Below are 23,002 nucleotides of genomic sequence, written 5' to 3' on the forward strand. Positions count from 1 at the left end.
TAGCCTCCAGAACTGTGGGAGAACAAACCTCTGTTGCTTTAAGCCATGAAGTTTGTCCTAATTTGTTTTACTGGCCCTAGCAAATTGATACATTGACTATCTCAAAGTTGTTTAAGTTTGAACTAACCATAAATTTTCAAGTGCTGTACAACTGTATCAAGTGACCTGTCATTTGATGTGTCTTTTTCAGTCACCAGGCTGCTTCCAAAAGGCTACAAAGAAAGGCATGGTTTAGGAGACACTTTTGAGGTTGTTGTTGTTTTACTATTATCTTATAGCAAAATTATATTAGGGAAAAACAGTTCCTAGAAATAAAGTCACTGTTTTACAAAGAGTTCATACTTTTATTATATATTGTCTCAATGTGTTTTAACAACTTCAAGAGTGCTGTGGGATTATATGGAAATAGATGTCTCTTCTGCAAACGGTAAATGGCACCTTGTAGTTCTTCAAAGCACTTTACTGTTTTGTAAGACAGTTCCACCTCAGAGGCAGTGTTATTTGGGGTCATGTCACAATCAACAGGGGAGGGAGTATCAAATTCTTTGGGAACCAGAAGCCTTGACTGAGGCTCCAGGCTAAATTCTTTTTTATCCCTACTTGTTCCAACTGTGTCCTGAATTTTCTTCATTGCTTCTTGGTGTAAAGATGTTAGTCCACTGTTTGTTAAAGGCTGGTTTGTGGATTCGTCTTCAGAATCATCAGAGCTGTCATAATCTACCAGACTCTGAGGAGCTTGGGGTGGAGACAGACTATTATCCTGGAGCGTGGTGTGGGCCTTGCTGGACATCGCAGCCTGCTTCAGTGGTTCTGAAGAAGCATCAGAAGCCCAGAAGACCCGAGCACAAGTATTTCTGTGACTACTGAGAGCAGCCAAAGGACTAGGTTCCCTCTGGTTGCTGCTTCTGTCTTGGACAAGTGAGAAGGTGTGATAACAAATATTTATGTTATCTTTAGACTCTGCTACATCAAAGTACTTGCAAATGGTGAAAAAATTATCCCAGTCTTTTTGCAATAATTTTAAATATCTGACAAAATATTCGAGAAAACAGGTTTCTGATGAAATCAAAAAATCAAGAAGAACTGTAGAATCAAATCCAATATTTTTTAATAAGAATAAAAAAATACAGTGTGGATTATAGCCATTTTCATGTGTGTGATGGTTCCACATTTCTTTTTCTTGGGTCAAACTTTCTGTAGCTTCGCATTCTCTGAAAACAAAGATAACAGAGTCCCCGGATTAATGACTCTTCACAAAAATTAGTTTTGACAGATATAAATCACATACCACAGATTCTCCTATCATAATACTTTTTAATTTATGCATTATTTTAAAAAGAAAAAAAATTCAAACCAATCTCCTCCACAAACTCTATATAAATCTGATTCAATGAAATAAACAAAATCCATTGGTTTGGTAGTTTTAGTTTTTATCTGCCCAACAAAAAGTCTTCCTGACTCTTCTCCTTTCTACAGGTACCTCATTCCATATGGTGAGGTGGGGCTGGGGCCTAACCTCTTTCCTTTCCTTCCACACTTGCCTCACCAGGGGTAGGTGTGTGACCCAGACTGACCAATCAGAGCACCCATGCTCCTGGCCACTGTGATTCCAACAGGAATCTGTGACCCAAGCAGGCTAAGCAGATCTTCCCTGGGACTAGTGCTAAAACTACTGAAGATTATCACTGTAAGGTTGCTGTAAGCCTGGCACTGTTGGTGACCCTGCCTGAGCATGAACTCAGAGCTGTAAGATAGAAACAAAGAGAAATAATCAAAGACATGATTTTGAGTATCTATATATACAGTTACACCTGATGCCAACTTGACCCCTTAGAATTCCCAATTTAGAGCCAATAGATTCCTTTTTTTTTTTTTTGCTTAGACTAGTTTACGTTAGTTTCTATCATTTACATCCAACCAATCTTAACTAATACTATTACACTAAAAAAACCCAAAACACACAAATGACATGAGCACATGCCTCTGTGAGCATACAAAACTCAAGAAAGTTAGACGTTCACATACAAAATGAATTTAATTCAGTGGCTTCCTCTTTCCCGAGGAGTAAGAAGTTAGCTTTCAGTACAACTAAGATAGGTTCTAATAGGCATGTGCCTTCAGACTGAATTTGTATTTTACTGTTTCTGAGCCTAATTAAAATCACATGCAGGAATTGTGTTCTTGATTAGAACCTTTTGAATATTGGCCCCAAACACTTATAGTCTGAAAGCAGTCACTGCCAGCAGTGTCATAATACAAGTAGGAACTGGCAACACAGCACTGCACCGACGACCATCAGTAAGAAATCCCTTTCTCTGAAGCCAAGAAAGAAATGGAAATAAAGCAAATACTTCAAGGTTTTAATAAAGCAGGAGCAGAAATAGTGTTAAAGGTCATCAGTTATTAACTTCATAACCAATTACAGACATCTGCCACAAGACGACATGACCCAAGTACAGCTGTTTTGATAAAACAGAAATAGTACAAATATAAAATGTCATCAGTAACATAACTCCACAATCAATTTCAGATATTTGCCTCAAGATGTTGTCAGCCCCAGTTCAACTGTATATTAAAATGAAAATTTAGAACAGCTCCCTGACTTATAAAACTATATTCATTTTTACAAAGGCAATATTCACCTTACAGAACTTAAATACAGAAAAGTTAGTCTTAAAGGTGAAAAGAGATTGGAAACATCAATTAAATTAAGATTTAGACAAGTATATTAAATTACCCCTGGTTATACAGGTAAAGCAAAAAATGGAGACTCAAGCAGAACCCATGTTGTCTAATCTCAGCCTAGCTCTAATCTCTAGATCTGCCTAGTCAGCCAAGTTTTCATAATGAGAGCTCAAATATAATCTATTTTCATGTAGGGGAGGGTTAAAGAGAGGAACTGGAACTTATAAGGAAACCACAAGACTGTTAGGGATTTTTTTCCCCCTAATGATGGAAAGTAAATAGTATGCACAACACATTATTAAAAATGTTTGCTGCCTTCCTGGCATGTAGTTAGTATAATTACTTTAAAATATACGAACCTGGTCAACTTTAGGTAGACACCCATTGATGCTTTGGCAGCCTCTAGCATGTCATCGTCTTGTTCTATGAAGACCCTAGGCAACCACTCACAAAGATTGTATGACCGCAGAGAGGGCTGAAGGTGAGGCTTTAAGAAGGTCAGTAACTCAAACATGAACCTCTGTAAATCAACTTCAAAAAATGCAAATTTCAAAAAGCAGGCAAAGTGTATGAATGCATTAGTAATTTGCCTATATATAAAAGGAAATTGTATAATATCTAAAGTGCTTTAAAGTGCATTATCATAATTCACACTTTCAAAAAGTTTGTGAGTTAGGGATCATCTCTACTTTGTAAATAGGAAACTGAGCTTCAGAGAAAAAAAGTGATCCACTCAGTAGGATAAAATGTATAACAGTATCATCTATTTGCCACAATGCCAAATAACTATTTCTGAGAAATAGAAATTACATGAATTCTTGCTAAAAGCATATAAATGAATGAGTAGTAGATAAAAGAAATCCCTTCACTGAATGCTACAGTGTTTGTTACTAGAGGTAACAATGCAATTAAACAAAAATAATTTGCCTTCAAAAGAACAGAAAAAAAATTTTTGTTTAAAGTATTAAAAGATAGTACTACTATTAAACACAGCTCAGAAAGATTTTGAGGAGTTTTAACTGCAATTTAAAATTTGAATTATATAACACACACCATCTAGTGTTGTAAATTATAATTGCACAGAATTACATTTTATATGTGGTTATTACAAACTAAATGTTTTCCAAAGCAATTCAGGGAAGTCACTGCTTACAATTCAAACCTTTCACTGAAACTATATGCTGCTTGTTTAGAGACATTTACTATTCATTCTTCTGAAATGAAAAGGAGGACATGTCTTCTCCAACACCTACACTGAGTATCATATTTTAAATGGCTGCCATCTTTAGACTCTGAATTAACATCCTGGAGATATTATATGACAATTTCTTCATCAATATAACTTCTGACACATTAGTTTTAATTCAATGCTTAAGTATCAATAATCTACATTAGTGAATATACTAATTTTTAGAAGAAAAATACAAATATACCATAAATGTCTGAATATGAATCGATATACATTGCTTACTTAGAAATGACTCAATAGTATCTTTTTTTAACCAGTCATTCACTTTACTATACAAATTCAGTTTAGCCCATAAAAGAGACTCCTTTCCTTATAGTAATTCTAGTTCTTTCTTTTTTTTGAAGAAAATTTAATAAATTATAACTAGAATAATACATCAAATTATAATCCTGAGATTTGATAATTATGAATAATTCTACTTCAATAAATAACTACCCATTACTTTTTATATAAAAGGAGTTCAGAGAATTACCTTTCATTTCTTTTGCTGAAGCACAATTTTGAAACTTGATTTCCAAGGATCTAATGATAAGTAGGCTTGCTGCTCTAAGCATCACATGATCTGGACCAGGGACATGCTCACATCCAGGCTGGACTTCATCACCTCCAAAGCAGGAAGGTTTTCCATGGACAGACAATGTCCTCAATAAGCCCAAATCCACAGCTTGCAGAACAGCATCAGCCAAAGCCAACATATCCACATCGAAATGATGATCTGGCGGCATGAAGGCAGGGACAGATCCCTGACAAACATCTTCACCCATTTTGCAGAGAAGGCACTTTTTGATGAATATGATGAACTTCCTTTTGACAAAAGCCTGAACAGGCCAGGTAATAACATCTAACACACAGGAAGGTTTCAAAAATAAAATCCTCTGGCAAATGAAATGTAATTTTAGGTGGATTCTGGAGGCTATAAGAAGTTCAAGCAATTCCAAGAAACATATCAAGCTGTTTATTAGTTTAGAAGTATCTTGGTGATTTTCAAAATGCTGAGAAAACAAGGAATTGTAAAAGACTTCAAAAATAGTGTCAAAAGGAGTCAGGAACTGCTTTAGAATTTCTGCAATTATAAAAACAGTAATTATAAACAACAGGGAAAAAAGGATTCTTAAAACACAATTGTAAAATTCAATTGTTATAATTATTATATGCCTATTATACACAATACTACTCTATATAACATTATTTACTTTATCACTTTATAAGACAAAAAAATGGACTGGCTTGCTTACCTTTAACATGAACAAATGAAGATACACAGACTAAGGGCTAATAACCATGGTCAACACCCACTTTACAAATATCAATAACATGTGAAGGCTATAGAAAAATGAAAAGCTTGAATTTCAATTTTTTTCTTTTTATGGCCACATCTGCGGCATATAGTAGTTCCTGGGCTAGGGGTGGAATTGGAGCTGCAGCTGCTGACCTATGCCTCAGCCATAGCAATGGTGGATCCAAGCCATATGTGACCTACACCTGCTTGTGTCAACACCGGATCCATAACCTACTGAGAGAGGCCAGGGATTGAACCTTCATCCTCATGGACACTCTGCTGGGTTCTTAATCCACTGAACCACATTGGGAACTCCTTCAATTTTTAATAATAGTGAAGATTTACATTACTTTTCTTTTAAAAAGGTATCCTTGGAGTTCTCACTGTGGTGCAACAGGATTGGGGTGTCACTGGAGCTCTGGAGCACTGGGACGCAGGTTAGATGCCCGGCTTTGTACAGTGGGTTAAGGATTTGGTATTGCCACAGTGGTGGCAGAGATCACAACTGTGGCTCAGATCTGATCCCTGGCCTGGAAACTCCATATGCTGTGGAGCAGACAAAAAGAGAAAAAAAAAAAGGGAGAACCTCAATCAAAAAATATGGGGTGGGAGTTCCCGTTGTGGCGCAGTGGTTAACGAATCTGACTAGGAACCATGAGGTTTCGGGTTCGGTCCCTGCCCTTGCTCAGTGGGTTAACGATCCGGCGTTTCCGTGAGCTGTGGTGTAGGTTACAGACGCGGCTCTGATCCCGCGTTGCTGTGGCTCTGGCGTAGGCCGGTGGCTATGGCTCCGATTCGACCCCTAGCCTGGGAACCTCCATATGCCGCAGGGGCGGCCCAAGAAATAGCAAAAAGACAAAAAAAAAAAAAAAAAATGGGGTGGGAGGGAGTTCCTGTCGAGGCTCAGAGGAAACAAATCTGACTAGTATCCACGAGGACGCAGGTTAGATCCCTGGCCTCGCTCAGGGGGTTAAGGATCCAGCATTGCCGTGAGCTGTGGTGTAGATCAGATGAGGCTTGGATCTGGTGTTGTTGTGGCTGTGGTGCAGGCTGGCAGCTACAGCTCTGATTCGACCCCTAGCCTGGGAACCTCCACATGCCATTGGTGTGGCCCTAAAAAGACCAAAAAAAAAAAAAAAAGGGGTGGGATTCTTTAGTTTTTCATATGTCAAAACAGAGCAGATGTTGTAAATTTTACTCTTCACTATATAATGTGCATTGCAAGTAAGATAATAACAACTATTTATGGGGGAACATGATTTGTACCTGTTTTTTGTGAACATGTATCTCTAAAGATTTCTTTTATTACAGCAGTTAGAATCCAGAGACTGTAAACTACTTCATCACTTTCAGAATATTCAGAAAGATTTTTCTGGCAAAAAGAAATCCAGGAATTACTTAATGTTACCTGCAAGTGAGAAAAAATTTTAAATTAGTAAGTTATAATGCAATATTTTCTTTATAATTATACATAATACACCTATTATACACAATACTACTCTATACAACATTATTTAATCCATTGCAAAAAAAATACTATGATAATACTTGGTAAAACAAGGACAGAAATATCCTAATATTCTTTAAGTCAAGAAATTCAAGTTCTCATTGTGGCTTAGCAGGTTAAGGACCTGACATTGTCTCTATGAGGCTGCAGGTGGGTTAAGGATTTGGCATTGCTGTAAGCTGTGGTGTAGGTTGCAGATGTGGATCCACTGCTGCTGTGGCTGTGGTGTAGGGTGGCAGCTGCCCCTCCGATTTGACCTCTAGCCTGGGAACTTCCATATGCCGCACGAGAGGCTGTAAAAAGAAAAAAAAAGAAATTCAAAATGTCATTGATATAAAAGATCAAAAGGGATCAGGAAAATATTAGCAGTGGTTATTACTTCTGGTGGCTGGAATGATATGTAATTTTTTAGTCTTTTTGTATTCAGAAAGAAAAACTTATTTTAAGACAGGAACAAGAAACTATAGCTGAAAGAATTAGATTTAACTAATTCAGAGATAAGAAAAAAATCTGATAATTTGTTTATATTTCTTTGGCCATGGCTTTATCATGTGGAAGTTTTTGGTTTAGGAGGTTGACCTGAGCCAGTGGTGACCTGAGCCAGAGCAGTGACAAAGCCAGATCCTTACCCTGCTGTACTACAAGGGAACTTTAATTTGTTCATGTGTTTCATTATGCTTAAGACCATTCTTAAAATTTATTTATAAATTAAACCTGTGAAAATCCTCCTAGTCCATTGCAGGCATTCCTAAACCTTTTTTTTTGGGGGGAGGAAGGAGGCCCACCTACTCCTTTGAGAATCTAAATAGTTATGGACTCTCTGACCTGAAAGCACCTTTTGGGCTATGAATCTGATTTGCAATGATTTACAACATATCTAAGATTCTAATCCTTCATATAAGCCATCATATTATTCATATTATTCATATAAGCAATCATATTATTCTATTCTTATACTTTTGTGGATTTACATGTTATTATGTAAGCAAAGATTTTACTGATAAAAAATTGAATGCCAGAAAGCAATTTTAAACAAACTATAAAAGAAATAATAATTTGGTTACTTATCTTACCTTTTCTTTCAATTGGAAATACAGAAGTAGTGCAAGGCACTTTGCAGCCATGTGAGATAATAATTTATCCGAGTTTTGGAACATACATGTCTATAGGAAAACAAGTAAGTTTATCTACTGTTGGTGTTTTAAAATTTTTATTTTAAAAATCTAGATCTTAAAAAAAAAAAACACACAGAAAGCAAATGGGCTTACTAATTTAGAATCGATGTCAGATGACTGTAAAAGAAGTTTAATTATATCTCTGTATTTCTCCTTTGCATGCAATTCTGTTTCAACAGACAATATTCTGGTTATCATCACTCTGATCACTGTTAACTGAAGGAGCACTATTTCTCGGGTACTGCTCATCTGAGAGGGTCTCTTCAAACACAGAGGTGCTACAGTCTCCTTTGCTACAGAAAGGGTAGCCAAATGGACAGAGGATGGCTGATGCTTGCACTGAACTTCAAGTGTGTTTGAGCAGTCTGAAGAGGTGGTTCTGGAGCAATCTTGATCTGAAGATGCTGGGTTGAGATAAAAGGTATAATCATGGCTGTCATTTTCCAGGGTGGCTCCGAGAAGTACCTTATTGTACAACTGTTCTAAAACTTCAAAGAAAGCTTTCATTTTGATTGCCAAAATATATCTTGTAAGAATGTTGACAACTCCAAATTGTAAATATTAATGTTAGAACTGCAATGACTAAGATGTTTCTTCATTAAAACCTAAAATAGGAAAAATAAAAATTTAAAATTATATGTGTATATGTAATATACACTATATTACAAGGAAAAGACATCTGTTTCTACTTAATCATTTGGTCTCTCGAGTTAAAGGTAATACTGATTGCTTAATTTCTAAGAATGGAGAATTGGTAATGAGAACCTCATTTTAAAACCATAAAAACAAAATGTACAATTTTCATATAGATTTCAGGCATAAAATTATTTTTAATTTTATCACAGCAGAGACTTCAGCTTTCCCTAACATTTCTCAATGGGCTGTCAGGGTTTCTCAACCTTGGCACTATTAACAGTAGGAACTGGGTAACTCTGCTGTGAGAGAGCTGTCTTGTGCACTGTAGGAAGCTTAGTGGCATTACTGGCCTCTACCTACTAGCTGCCAGTAGCACTCCCATGGGGGACAAAATCATCCAGGTTGAGAACCAATGTGCTAATAACCCAAATTCATTAACTTTCACCTTTAACTTATAGAAAACCTAAAATTAGACTGCTATGTAGTCAAACTATTATGGTTATTGTTGATCAATCCGCAAGTTAAAATTTTATAAAAATAAAAAGAAACCTTGGTCATCATTTATAACATTAAAAAATTATGTATTAAGAGTTCCCGTTGTGGCACAAAGGGATTGGCAGTGTCTTGGGAGTGCTGGATGCAGGTTTGATCCCCGGCGTGGCACAGTGGGTTAAGGAGCCGGCGTTGCCACAGCTGCAGCTTGGATCTAATCCCTGGCCTGGGAATTCCATTTGCTTCAGGGTGGCCAAGAAGGAAAAAAATAAAATAATAAAAATGTCATCCTAAGAAAAAAGACAAGATGTTAAGCAAAAGCAATCCAAGTGTGAGCTGACTGTATTTGTAGCAGGATGTAAATTTAGACATTCTGGTTGCCCCAGGCTCCTCTGACCTGATGGAGATCAGAAAGAATGGGGAGAGAGGAAAGGACATTTAGGATCAGATATGGCTTTTAAAGCAGAGAACATGGGCAATTAACTGATAGAAGGAATCAGTTATATAAACGGACAGAGGACGCATGTAGTTATCATAGAGTAAGCATAGCTAGGAAAAATGTAAGACTTTGGGGCAAGCAAAAGAGATGACTGAGTATCTGTCCTTTTAATGGAATAGTGGAGCCATGGCGCTTGGTCTTTTTACTGGCTTTGAGCTAGTCTGCACCTGGGTAAATAAGTAACTAATAGCAATGCAAATAATTATCTGGTGGTGGAGGATGGGGGCAGCCCTCTCTGCAGTGGGAAAAGACAGTGTTGCTTTCAACATTCCTTTATATAAATTCTCAGCTCCTCAGCTTTTCCTTTAAAATGGTTGTGACATTTGCCTAGTTCTTTCATTAGTTAATGAATTAAATAAAATCACTAAAACATGTTCATTTTATATGTGTTATAATTTTGTCCTCTTAAAATTTCTCCTTTAACAAAATCCATGGACTTCCCTCCCCTATCCTGACTCATTTATAGATGCCCATCTTGAACTTCCTTCCCTCCTCACAAGAGGCCTCTGAGGGAGGCTGTCGCTTACATGGGTCTCACTCTTACTATAGCGCCCACTGGCCTGCCCTTGGTTTTCCAACCTCCCTCTCCTGGTTTCTTCCCTCTGCTTAGCCTCTGAGGAATTCCTATTCCTGGTCACTCCTACAAGACAAAGCTGACCTGTTTTAGTCCTCTAGTGCAGAAATAAATACTAAGGAAACTACGATTTTAATTTAGAGTCATGAATGAAACTTCTGTTTTCAGTGACTTCCATCTTCACACTGGGGTGTCTATCTCACATGATTTATGAACATAACTAAGTATCGGAAACCGTGTTCCATCAGACAGTGTTAAAATTTACCTGAGCCCTGTGCTCCCAGAAAGCAGCCATAGTTAAGCACCCAGCCTTCTGTGTTCTAAGAGAGTTGACCATATTTCCAGATAGGAACAACTTTCACCCTTACTAACTACCTGGTTTTATAAAACCTCACATTTTCCTTCTTTGAGAGATTTCCATTAATAAATTCTCCCTGCTGCAACAGCTTGAATAAAATCATCTCCTTAATTGTTTGGTATATTTTGTCTGCCACACATCAGAAATTGGACTAATTCCACTGTACTTATTTTACTTTACATTGTTACAATATTTCTTCCCAATAAAACTACCAACACTTTAATATATAAAATAATCTATGACAATACTTTTTTTTTTTTTTTTGGTCTTTTTAGGGCCATACCCACAGCACATGGAAATTCCCAGGTTAGGGGTTGAATTGAAGCTGTAGCTGCTGGCCTACGCCATAGCCACATCAATACCAGATCCAAGCCGTGGTAGCTCAAGGCAACGCAGAATCCTTAACCCACTGAGCAAGGCCGGGGATCAAACCTGCATTCTCATGGTTACTAGTCGGGTTCATTACAGCTGAGCCACAATGGGAACTTCCAATACTTTTTATTTTAAAACTAATCAGAAAACCTAATTGGGTTTTAATTAGTATCATATGCTCAACTCTGTAATTATTTTTATTTCAATATTACTGAAAATACTAATATTTCCATAAATCTTAAATCCTTAAAATTTAACACAAATGACAATAAAATTGCTATTTCAATCATTTTCAACCTACAAAAAGGGCCATTTCAAATGGTCCAATCATTTCAGCATACAAAACTAAATTTAATGCCAATAAATAAATAAACAAACAAGCATAGGGGAAGAAGGGATGGCGAGGAGGATGGGCTATTTTCTATCATGGTAGGACACAGGATCTTGATAAGAGTAGTTGTGAGAGAGCAGATTGAAAAGTTATCAACTTTAAGATACAGAGTCAAAATGATGCTTTACAGACAGAGGAAAAAACAAAAGCATCAACTAGGGGTTACAAATGTCAGATAACAAATGAATGAAGACAATTGGTGCTAAGCTGCTTCAACTTAACATATCCCATTCCTAATTACAAGGTTTTTTTTAAGATAGTAATGCCAAAGAAGACTGCATTGAAACAAATGTCTAACGCAGCCCACTGAGAACTGAGCAATGCAGGTGTTGTTTTAAAGCAATTACAGCACTAAAGACAAGGACAGACCCTGAAAAGATGGACTAGGGGATTAACCAACCACACTTTTTCCTGCAGGGGCTGCTACAAGGTTCCGAGCTGGTCTGGAGGAAGGCATATGCCTGGAACATCACGCTCTTAAGAGACGCCAACAAAGCAAAGTGTCTGGGGAAGGATGTTCAGAATGCTGAGAGGCTGTGGAGCCAGCTACTGGGGATAAACGAGTGAGCTATGTCTAGCCTGGAAAGGGCACAAATATTAGGAGACTTAATTAGGACAAGCGAATGAGCAGTGCTTCTCAGAAGTTTTTCAGCAAACGCCTCCTGGCAGAGAAGAGTGAACTCCCGAATCAGGGAACCCAAGGGAGTGCCCATTACAAGCACAAAACTTGTTTGAAGACTCTCTTTTATTGTTTGAAGGCAATAAACTATTGGAATTTTGCAGTCAAATCCTAACAGAACCATGTGTGTCTTAATATACAAAATATACTTTCCACCCATCTTTACATATATTGATGATTTAGGAATAATAATTGCTAAATTTTGTTTAGTGTCCATTATGTATTAGAAACTGTTTTAAGTAATAGTTTCACAACTGAAAGAGGTGGGTACTTAGTCACCATACCCATTTTACAATAAAAAAAAACTCAGGCGCAAAGAGATAGTTACAGAGCCAGGTAAGTGGCACAGGCAGAATCTGAACCCAGAAAGTCTAATTTAAGAGCCTGAGCTTCTCCTCAAATTTCCTCTGTTGCTTCAGAACAATGACTGAGTATCAGCTCTCCAGTAAACTTCCTAACTCACACACCCTAATCTTTAAGTTTTTATATATACTCCCATAATACTGTCAAAGAGAATACTAATCCTCAGATTAGTATTTCTAAGTGCTGCATAAACTCTAAAATCAGAGTTAATTACTATACAACTTCCCAACTATGCAACTTCCCAGTACAAACTAAGACTGATTTTTTTCAAAAGATATTCAGCAACCAAAGGTTGAAGCATTCATCAGTATGCCCAATTTGATGGATTTTTACATTAACTTACTTTTAGTAGTGACATCAAACCCAGGGTGAAAAGCCAAATGATCCGCTGATCATACTTTGATATCAGTTCACCAATAATTTAAAGGCAGTATAAAATATGAGTGACTAAGACCTTGATTTAATGTCATTTAAAATAATTTCAACCTTTTACAACAGTTAATTCAAGATGGATCACGGGCTTAGTACTTAACAATTAAGCTTTTAAAAAAAGAAAGCAGGGGAAATCTTTGGGATCTAAGGTTAGGCAGAGTTCTTAGACTTGGCCCAAAAAGCACAGTCCATAAAAGTAAAAACTGATAAACTGGACCTCAACAAAATGCAACACTTTTGCTCCATGAAAGACCCTACAAAAGGATAAAAAGACAAGCTACCGACTGAGGGAAAATATTTGACAATGGACCAGAATCTCGAATATATAAAGAACTCCCAAAACTCAACATTAAAATAATGTTAATAATTCAATTAGGAAATGGGCTAAAGACATGAACAGATATGTTCACTAAAGAGGATATACAAGTAAGGACATAAAAAGATGTTCAACCATATTAGCCATTAGTGAAATGCAAATTAAAACCTGTGGTGTAGGTCACAGACACGGCTTGGATCTGGCGTTGCTGTGGCTTTGGCGCAGGCCAATGGCTGTAGCTCTCTTCGACCCATAGCCAGGGAACCTATATGCTGTAGGTGTGGCCCTAAAAAGAAAAAAAAAAAAAAAAAGGCATAGAGAAAGTGTGAACATATCAGAACTTTGATTTTAAAAATTTCTAAACTGAAAACTGAGAATACTGTTTAAAAATGTTTTAAAAATACTTCTTTAAAAAATATTCCTGGAGTTTATGCTGTGGCACAATGGGATCAGTAGCATCTTGGGAGTGATGGGACACAGGTTCGATTCCCCTTCCCAGCACAGTGGGTTAAGGATTCAGTATTGCCACAGCTGTGGCTTAAGTGGCAACTGTAGCTCAGACCTGAGCCCTGGCCTGGAAACGCCATATGACAATGGGGCGGCCAAAAAAGAAAAAAGAATATTCCTAGGAAACAGGTAGAACTTTTAAGTGTATAGCCTATTCATTAGAAAACATTCTCCCATAACTTAATTTAAAAATTATATATATAAAAAAACCCAAGTGGCTAGTAATTTACTCCTCATTTGTATGTAAAAAAAAAAAAAAAAAAGACACTTCTTTCAGGAAGTTTTCTTTATATAACCTCTACATTAAACTCAGAATACAGAAAAATATTTCATGGTCAATATAAAAAGTAAAAAATTGGTTTTCTATGAAAAGCTAACAGTGTGCTAAGTGACAAGAATCTCAATATTTGGCTGTGGCCTAATGCAACAAAAGGTTCAAATCTGACCACAGCCTTAATCTCTTTCTCCTTTAATGAGAAAGTTGTGATTCTTGGGACAGAAGTTGAGGCACTCTAAACAAAGCCTGCTTCTAAGATTTCAGTTCCTCCCAAGTAAGAAGGCATTTGCTTTGTCCAAAAATTAAAATGGGTCTAGTTAGGCTCACAGAAAGTTGGGGCTGGAATGGGGGTGGAGTAGGGAGAGGGGAGGACTGGACGGCAGGGCCAAGGTTAGGAAAGGCTGAAAGGACAGGTTTCCCTCATCCTTGTCTACCACCAGGGCCATCTTGGCTGGTTAACTCTGATTTCAAGAGCATCTCCCTGCCCAAGTGACAGCACTGGAACATAAGGAACCCTCCTTCTCCCTGCTGGTCCCTGCTAGTTCTACTCCTCCTGTTCCTCAGGGCCTCTGAGACTGGGAGTGAGGAGAGGGAGGGAGAAAGGCAAGCAGTTCTTTCCAGTTCTAGGAACTGCTCCTTCCACTTACCTTCAGGCCTAGAGCAGGTACTGGCAGTTAGCAGGCCCCAGGATACATCATCCATTGCTCATTTCCTTAAAACAGATTTTAGCTGCCTCAGAATCACGTGAAACGCATGTAAAAGCAGACTGCAGGCCTTACCCCAGGAGTGACGGATACAGTAGTTCTGGGGTGGGGCTCCCAATTCTTATTTCTAACAAGTTTCCAGGTTACTGCTAAAACCCTGCCTCAAATCTATAAATTGTCCTTCTATTAAACTCTCTTGTTGTCAGGACTCCAATACAGGTCAGGATGTTTTTTTTTGTTTTTAAAGCATGACGAAAAAGCCTGAAAATTAAGTCAGAGATAAAGACTTAAAACATAGAAAACGTAGCGTTCCCTGGTGGCTCATCAGGTTAAGAATGAGCATTGTCATGACAACGTCCAGCATTGTCACCGATGTGGCTCAAGTTTGATCCCTAGCCCAGAAACTTCCACATGCTGCAGGCACAGCCAAAACAAAAACAAAAACAAAAAAAGAAAAAAGGCCAAGCCCAGAAAACTGTAATAGAGTTTGAATAAAATAAAAAATAAATAAAAAGAATTAAAATGTATGATTAAGGCCATACTGAAAAAGTGTTTTTCTGCTCGGGATCTGGGATCAAGAGTCACATGTTTCTACCACATCAGGGCCAATTTGGAGCGAGCTACCATCTAAGCCTCCGTCCCCTTCCATGCTCAAGGGGCATAATGACATTGGGAGGGTTAAGTTAAATGTGATTGTCTCCATAATAATCCCCAGTGCACACCTGTCAGTGTTTGCTGTGCCCCAGCTGGCCCTGTTAAAATGACATCATACTTCCTTTACACTTCTATTTATGGTATCAAACTGGTTAAAACATGAATGAACATGATTTATTTTGAGAAAAAAACAATGCTCCTCCTCCATTTTTTAAGGGGGTGGCAAGAAAGGCATAAATAGAAGACACTGGTGACCAGATTCTTCTTTTAATTGAGGTATAATGGCTATATAACATTAGTTTCAGGTGTACAATGTAATGACCTTCTCTATATATACATAGCAAAATAACCACTGCAATAAATCCAGTTAACATCTGTTATCATAGTTTCAAAATTTTTTTTGGTGATGGGAACTTTTAAGACCTGCTCTCTTATTAGCCATAATCACTATGTTGTATAATAATATCTCCAGGACTTATTTATTTTATAATGAGAAGCTTAACTTTTTATCCCTTTAACTCATTTGCTCTCCCCAGTCCCCCAGTCTCTACCAAACACCAACCTGTTCTCTGTATCTATGAACTTGATGTTCTTGTTATTTTCTTTATCCATTTATCCATCAGTGTACACTTAGGTTGTTTCAATATATTGCACAGTAAAGGAAACAAGCAGCAAAATGCAAAGGCAGCCTACAAAATGGGAGAAAATATTTGTAAACCACATATCTGATAAGGGGTTAATAGCCAAAATATATAAAATAACTCATATAAATTATTAGCAAAACAAATGAAAAATTTTAAAAAACTTAAACAAAAAACTGATTAATAAAAAATTGACAGAAGATCTGAATAAACATCTTTCCAAAGAAGACATACAGGGGGCCAATAGGTATATGAAAAGATAATCATTAATCATCAGGAAAATGCAAGTCAAAAACCACAGTGAGATACCACTTCATACCTATTAGATTGGCTATTTATCAAAAAGACAAGAAATAACAAGTGTTGGTGAGGATGTGGAAAAAAGGGAACCCTCCTGTGCTGTTGGTGGAAATGTAAATTGGTGTAGCCATTATGGAAAACAGTATTGAGGGCCCTCAAAAAATTAAAAATAAAACTTTCATATGATCCAGCAATTCCACTTCTGGGTATTTATCCAAAGGAAATGAAAACACTAACTTGAAAAGATATGTACACCCCTGTGTTCACTGCAGCATTATTCACAATAGTCAAGACATGGAAGCAACCTAAGGGTCTCTATCTATAGATTTTTTTTTTAGCCATAAAAAAGAAACCCGCCAAATCTTGTCACTTGTGACAACATGGATGCATGGACCTTGAGGGCATTGATGCTAAGTGAAAAAAGTTAAAGACAACTTACAAGATCTCACTGATACATGAAATCTAAAAACCCAAATTCATGGATACAAAGAACAGACTGGTGCTTGCTAGAGGCCAGGGGTGGAGTGTGGGCAAAATGAGTGATGGTGGTCAAAAGGTATAATCTTCCAGTTATAAAAGAAATAAGCCATAGATGTAATGTCCCACCTGGTGACTATAGTTAATAATACTGTATTGTCCATTTGAAAGTTGCTAAGGGAGTAGATCTTAAAAGTTCTCAGGAAAAGAAAAAAACTTGTGTTAATTAGACTTACTGGGATGATCATTCTGCGGTATCTACAAACATGGAAACTCTTACGCTGTTCACCTGAAACTAACATGACTTTCTCCAGCAAGATTAGGTCCTCTTTAGATACTCTTGTCTCCAGGAACCACTGGTCTTACGGAATGTGTCACAACTGTACTTTTTTCTTTTTTTTCTTTTCCCAAAGTCTCAGATTTACTTCTCGTCTGATTAAGAAAGGGTATTCCAACACGAAGTTGTTATTTGTTAAGAGACTTCATAATTGTACTTTAAATTATCTGTGTAATGATGTGTAAGTCTCTTACCTAGAGTGTAATGCCTTAAGAGGTGTCTGATTCATCACCTCTTCCCAGGAGAGATTAATAAATATTTACTTAATGTGTTCATGGCTGAATATTCTGTTTCAGTCAAGTGCTCAGAGATTAACTTCATCCATTTAGGGTTAATTAGCAGTGTGTATATCTAAAATAATCCTAAAATCAGTTCCAAAGTTGATTTTAGTACTTTTTTGATCTCAAAGTTTTTCTAACTGCTGTGTAATTTTAACAACTGAATTTTAAAATACAATAACCATTTCTTGTCAAAACCTGTGAATACAGTAATATCCACAGCAGGGCTGGTGTTTGGAGCTCATTCAGCCTTTACTGAATTCCACACACAACAATGTGCTCAAGCTACACACAATGAAGTCACAATACAGTGCAAATTAAAACTACCCTTAGGGGAAAAAAATTCTTTAAATTAGCAGGATCAGGGGTACAAGCAAGCCCGAGAGCCAGTAGTTAGCTTCCTTTCTTCAGCATTGTTTTGCTGGGACTGTGGGGCCAAAGTCTAAAGTGGATTCTCTATCCAGCCCCACCCCCCTTTCCTCCCAGGTCCCGCTGACCAAGGTTAGGCTAAAAGGCAGACAGATGATGGGACTGCATGCCTGATGGCCTTGTTTACACAACCCAGGTCCCAATCCTCCCCCATTCCCCCAGCTCTCCTGAGAATGGTGTCTGGTGTCATCCTGTGCATAAGCTGCTCATTCTCTCCACCACCAGCACCCCCACCACGGCATGCTTTAAAGGCCACTACCATCCCCACCGCCAGTGCTTTAAGGGCTGAGACACAGCCTCCCGCACAGTGCTTTCTGATCTCAGTCACACTGAATCCCTGCGTCCTGGGCACCTAGTTAGTCAGAGTTGCTGCGGGGGAATGCTGAGCATTTTTCTAACCATCAAGGCCTCTTCGAGGGGTATAAACTCTATTCTAGTTGACTCACGGTTTTATGAACTAAAACATCATAAATATTGATCCTGAATTACCTTATTTATATGTTATAAAATTAGTGTTTCCATTTGTGTGAATGCGGTATCACCTAAAGGAAGGATAAATGACGTATGTCTGGTGACATCTAATCAATTTTAACTTGTTAAAAAACGATGTGCAATCTAAACTGTTTTTAAATCAGCGAAAAGTTATAAATTTAAAAATTGTCAAATTTGATAGTACCAATAAAGTAGTTTAGAATTGTTTAGTAGCACATTCTGTCAAAGTGTGGTAATACAATGTTCCCTGGTGGTGATATAACTACATCTCTCAGTAATCTTAAAAATTGTTGCAACCTGAACAAAAGATTTCAAGTGAAAAATAAATGGCCAGAGCAATGGAAGAGCTGGGAATTAGGACACAACTCAGACACCAGCTTCTCATTAGGAAACTTACAGACCTTCATGTCTTAGTTGAAGCAGCATTTAGCAAACACTATCTGAACTGCATTGGTGATGAGGCTGCTGTAAAACTGAACATGTTCTCCATAATCATTTACATCTTTATTCCTTCTTTTTGGAATTCAAGATTTCCTGACTCTATAATCACTAAATGTTAGAAAGCTGAACTTATAAATTATATTTATACAAGATACCACTTACAATAGATCTTTTTACTATGGAGTTCCACAGCTAAGAAAACTTGAAAATCACCAGATTAGATGATTCCAAAAGCCTCTATGCAATTCCAGAACCCAATAGTAGAGATATCAGGTATCAATTCAGGTTCCTAAGAAGGAAGTAGTAATTACTTCAGACAGAATGTACAGGTAAAGTCTAGAAATTCACAGCACAAGTGTTGTTGGAACTATGTGAAATGTTTGAAGACAAAAAGGAATGTGCAAAATTAAAGGTGGTAGTTGTACTGAGGTCTTTATAAGTTGTCTTCCAAACTTTCTGTGATGTTATTTTGTTTTTGTAATAAATCATGGCAGAATAAAATATCAGGAGTTGCTGATATATAATACCATTTAATATGCCTGGATGTAACTGGTTTCTAATTACAATTCAGCTACATACTTTGAGAAAGAGAAATTTAGAAATTCAAAATTATGAAATATGATTGCTGAGAAATATAACAGAATAAAGTAGCTGATTTTTTTAAAAATTGGAAATTGTACATCCACAAATATGTGGGAGCTTTTAAAAACACTTACTTTAGGAAGAGTTACCTCCAAATAGAGCATCAGTGTTTCAGATTCTTGTTGAAAACCCTTTGGAAACTGCTTGCAGAGTTTGGCATATATTTGTTTGAATGTACAGTTAGATACTCTACTTTCTGGATGCATTTGATTTAAAGAAACCACCAGAAGTGATTAAAAACTTCTCTTGTATAATTTGCAGCCTGCGTCTTAATAAAACAGAACTTTTTTTTTTTTTTCCCTAATCTAGGTAAATATTTAGCAAGGGTGTTCTTTTAAGCATTTGTATTTTCTGAAAAGCCTTACACAGAGCAAGGGAATGTTAGGGCTCGCCAGATGTGAATATTAATTTGATTATCAATGCCGGCTATTTCAATGCCCTCTCTATCCTGCATGAGGGTTCTCACTTTATAAGCCATCTTTTCATTCCTCTCCCCCTGCAAGTCTAACTTTTTTCCTTAAAAGGGGCCTCTGCTTACAATTTTATCAGTAGAATTGCTGGCCATATTCTTTAAAGGGAAACAGGCACAGGTTCACACAGATAATAACTGTGTGGTCCTTCCATTAAAAATAGTTTTGTCTTTTCCTAAACACACACTAATCCTTGCCAAGTCCTTTACCCTTGGAGTTCCTTCTTCCTTTCTGGAGGTTCCTTCTCAAAGACACTTTTGCTGGACCCTCCTCCTCTCATGGTCATCTCTGGGTAAGAGACTGATTCTAGGACCTCTCCTGATACCAAAATCTGTGGATGCCCAAGTCTCTTCTATCAAATGGCACTGTTTCTGCATGTAAAGTAAGCACATCCTCCCCATACTTTAAATCAACTCTAGCTTACTTACAATACCTAATACAATGTAAATGCTAAGTAAATAGTTGCTGTGCTAGTGACAAATTTGAGTTTTGCTTTTTAGAAATTTCTGGAATACTTTCCTTTCCCTCCCTTTCTCCCTCTCTCTCTCTCTTTCTTCCTTTAAATGGCTACACTTGAGGAAGTTCCTGGGCCAGGGGTTGAATTTGAGCTTCAGGTGCGACCTATGCAATGCCGGATCCTTTAACCCACTGCACCACAGCAGGAACTCCTGGAACGTTTTTCTTTTTACAAATATGTTTGATTCGAGGTTGGTTGAATCCATGGGCACGGATACCATGAATACAGAGAGCCAACTACAGTCTCCTAAATGTCAGGACCTTGAAGGATTCAGCCCTCTATATCCTCTCTCTACTTAGAGCAACTTCATGGACTCTCACTGTCTTTAATTAATATTTCCATGCTAACAACCCCAGAACCCACAGTTTGAGTTTCACTCTCTTTTGGGCTCCATGGTCAAGTATCTAAACGTCAGTGGAGGGTGCCACTTGGAATTTCCACAGCATCTTCTGTAGAAGCTCAACTCTTTCTGTGGCTTCTCAAACCTGCGCTCTCAGTTTATGGCACCCGTATCTCCTGTCTTATAAGCAAGAAACCTGACTATCTCGCCAGACCCTTCCTTACCTTATTTCTCTCCATCCTCACCATCACTATTACAGCATACCACTTCCTCCTAGGACAACTGCCACAGAGTCCTGGCTAAGTGGTTGTTTCTTGGTCCACCCTAATCCAGCTCCTTCCTACAAACATCTCCACTTTCATTAGGATAAAGTCTAACCCCCTGAACATGACTTAGCAGGCCCTTCAGTGTCTGACCCTTGGGATCCTCTCAACTCTATGCCTCACAAACTAAGCTCCAGGCTTCCTCTGAGGGCCTCAGAAACCCTGCACTGTAGGACCCCCAAGCTTTGCTTAGCTCAGTCTTTCTAAATCACACTCAACCTTTCCCCCTCCCACTCTTTCAACCTTCAACTTGGAAACCTCCAGTCTGGGAAGCCTTCCACACATCCAAGTCAGGATTAGAGGGCCCTGCCAAGTGCTCTCTCACCCTATACTGCAGTGTTTGTCTCACTGCATTGTCTGTAACTACTTTCTAGTTTGGTTTCCCCACATTTGACTATGATCTTCCCTGGGCAGGACTGAGCCGGGGTTGCCCACCTAAGCCAACAGGCAGCTCATGTAGAAGACACCAAAATGAGAGTTCTTGGTGAATGAATGATAATGAATGAATGATAATGAAAAAGAAAATACCAGGGCCCTTTTTAAAGTGTTTTCAGTGACTTCCCCCGCCACCTGCCACAAAACATCTTAGTATATTTTAGTTACATAAAAGGAGTTGATATGTTGAAATAGTACCTCCTTTATATAATTAGGCCTTTCTTTGAGGACACTGATGGTAGCCAAAGGTCTGGTGAATTGGGTGACTTAGTTTAAAACAAAGTCAACTCTTGCCTGGACTATCACAACAGTCTTTCTATAACCCCACTCTCAGCTACAGCTTTCTCCAGCAGCCAGTGATCTTTTCAAAACATAGAGTTATGATCATTTTTCTACCACCTTACCACCCGCTACAAGGTCCTACAAGATCTGGAGACTGTCGCGCCGCTTCACCATCAACCCCAACTTCACCACAAACCATTATCCCTCCTATGATGCTGGACTACCTGGTTCTCTTTCTTGCAGTTTCTGTCCACAGCAAAAGTTATTCTAGCATCAGAGGTTTTGCACTTTTGATGTCTCCGCCTGCAAAATCCTCCCCAACCCACCCGACCCCGGATCTTGGCATGGCTGGCATCTCCTCATTCAGATCACTATTCAAATGCCACATTCTCAGGGACCTTTATTATCAAAACAGCCATCACATCTTAGCCAATCTCCACCCCATTCCGCTTCCCTTTACATAGCCTATCTCTACCTGATAAATAGTTTCGTGTTTGTCAGTCTCCCTTGGTAAAGTGAAAACTCCACGATGATGAGTGATTGCATCTACCTCGTTCACCGAGGTCTCCCTAACGGCTACAACAGTGCCCGGTCGGTAAATACCTGCTCAATGAAAAGAAGCACTTAATAAACATGGCCATCTCCCGTATTTTCCCCTCTCTCCCTTTCAGCCACAGGAATTCCTGAGGGACTTCACCCTTCCAGGCAAACCCTTGAAGCGACACCGCCAGCCCACAGGACTCTCTTTCTTCGCCAGGCGAGGAACGCCATCCTGGGAACTAACGGAGCCCCGGGGGCCGAAAGACCTGCCAAGGCCCGGCACCCGCGTCTGAGAAGCGCTGAAGAGGGCGGTGGGACAAGGCTCCCCTCTCCTCGCCTCCTGGAGACTGCCGCCTTTCTAAGCCTAAGCCTAAGCCCAGAGACAGCCTCTCAGTAGGTCGCACACACGCCTCCCGCGCCGCCAAAGTTAGCGGCCGCTGCCAATTACCTGCAGGGAACCAGCTCGAGCCACCCTGACTCCGCACCGCCATTCGCGTGAGCACCGGCCCCTTCCGGGCCACCGTAGTTCGCGGAGAGAACCCGGCGTTGCCTTCTCCCGCATGCGCAGAGGCCCTGTGCGGCGCACCGCGTTTCTTAGCAACCGCCTGGAGTCCCTCCGCCAGGGGCGGAGCATTGGAAGCCTCAGAAGGGGAAGTGAGTGAGGCCAATCCGAGAGGAGTCCTAGCCCCAATCGGCACGCCTCCCCTAACTGTCGCGAATGCGCAGGCGGCTTTACGGCAGGCAAGGGGTGGGGGCTGCTGGGGGTAGGAGGAGAGAAGGAAGCAACCAACCAACCAAGTTGTCCCCACCCCCCACCCCCACCCACTCCGGACCTGGTTTACGGCTCCGGGCTCAGGCTCCAGTGCGGCCGCTGATTGGCTGCTGAAGGCTTGGTCCCATCCCAGTGAC

At 38.9% G+C, this 23,002-nt stretch overlaps 1 protein-coding gene across 7 annotated transcripts; it reads right to left on the reverse strand.

The window, feature by feature from the left end:
* Positions 1 to 323: 323 nt before the first annotated feature.
* Positions 324 to 22,606, reverse strand: LINS1 (lines homolog 1). 7 transcript variants are annotated; one of them, XM_084976034.1, is made up of 12 exons: positions 22,542 to 22,606; positions 18,707 to 18,833; positions 17,099 to 17,266; positions 16,804 to 16,999; positions 15,712 to 15,838; positions 14,439 to 14,756; positions 7,989 to 8,299; positions 7,794 to 7,883; positions 6,480 to 6,621; positions 4,407 to 4,997; positions 3,045 to 3,216; positions 324 to 1,211 (listed from the first exon to the last, which is right to left on the reverse strand). In XM_084976034.1, the coding sequence occupies exons 6-12, from the start codon at positions 14,491 to 14,493 to the stop codon at positions 326 to 328; spliced, it is 2,247 nt and encodes a 748-aa protein (XP_084832160.1). In that variant the 5' UTR covers positions 14,494 to 14,756; positions 15,712 to 15,838; positions 16,804 to 16,999; positions 17,099 to 17,266; positions 18,707 to 18,833; positions 22,542 to 22,606; the 3' UTR covers positions 324 to 325. The 7 variants fall into 7 exon arrangements, with proteins under 7 accessions (XP_084832160.1, XP_084832155.1, XP_084832168.1 ...); XM_084976029.1 differs by lacking the exons at positions 17,099 to 17,266; positions 18,707 to 18,833; XM_084976042.1 differs by lacking the exons at positions 16,804 to 16,999; positions 17,099 to 17,266 and having other exon boundaries at positions 14,439 to 14,503.
* Positions 22,607 to 23,002: the final 396 nt, after the last annotated feature.

Source organism: Sus scrofa, chromosome 1 (genome assembly GCF_054392235.1).
Source record: "Sus scrofa isolate SSC_HxYL_T2T_F1_AM1 chromosome 1, Sscrofa_HxYL_maternal_Yorkshire_Landrace_v2.0, whole genome shotgun sequence".
NCBI lineage: Eukaryota > Metazoa > Chordata > Mammalia > Artiodactyla > Suidae > Sus > Sus scrofa.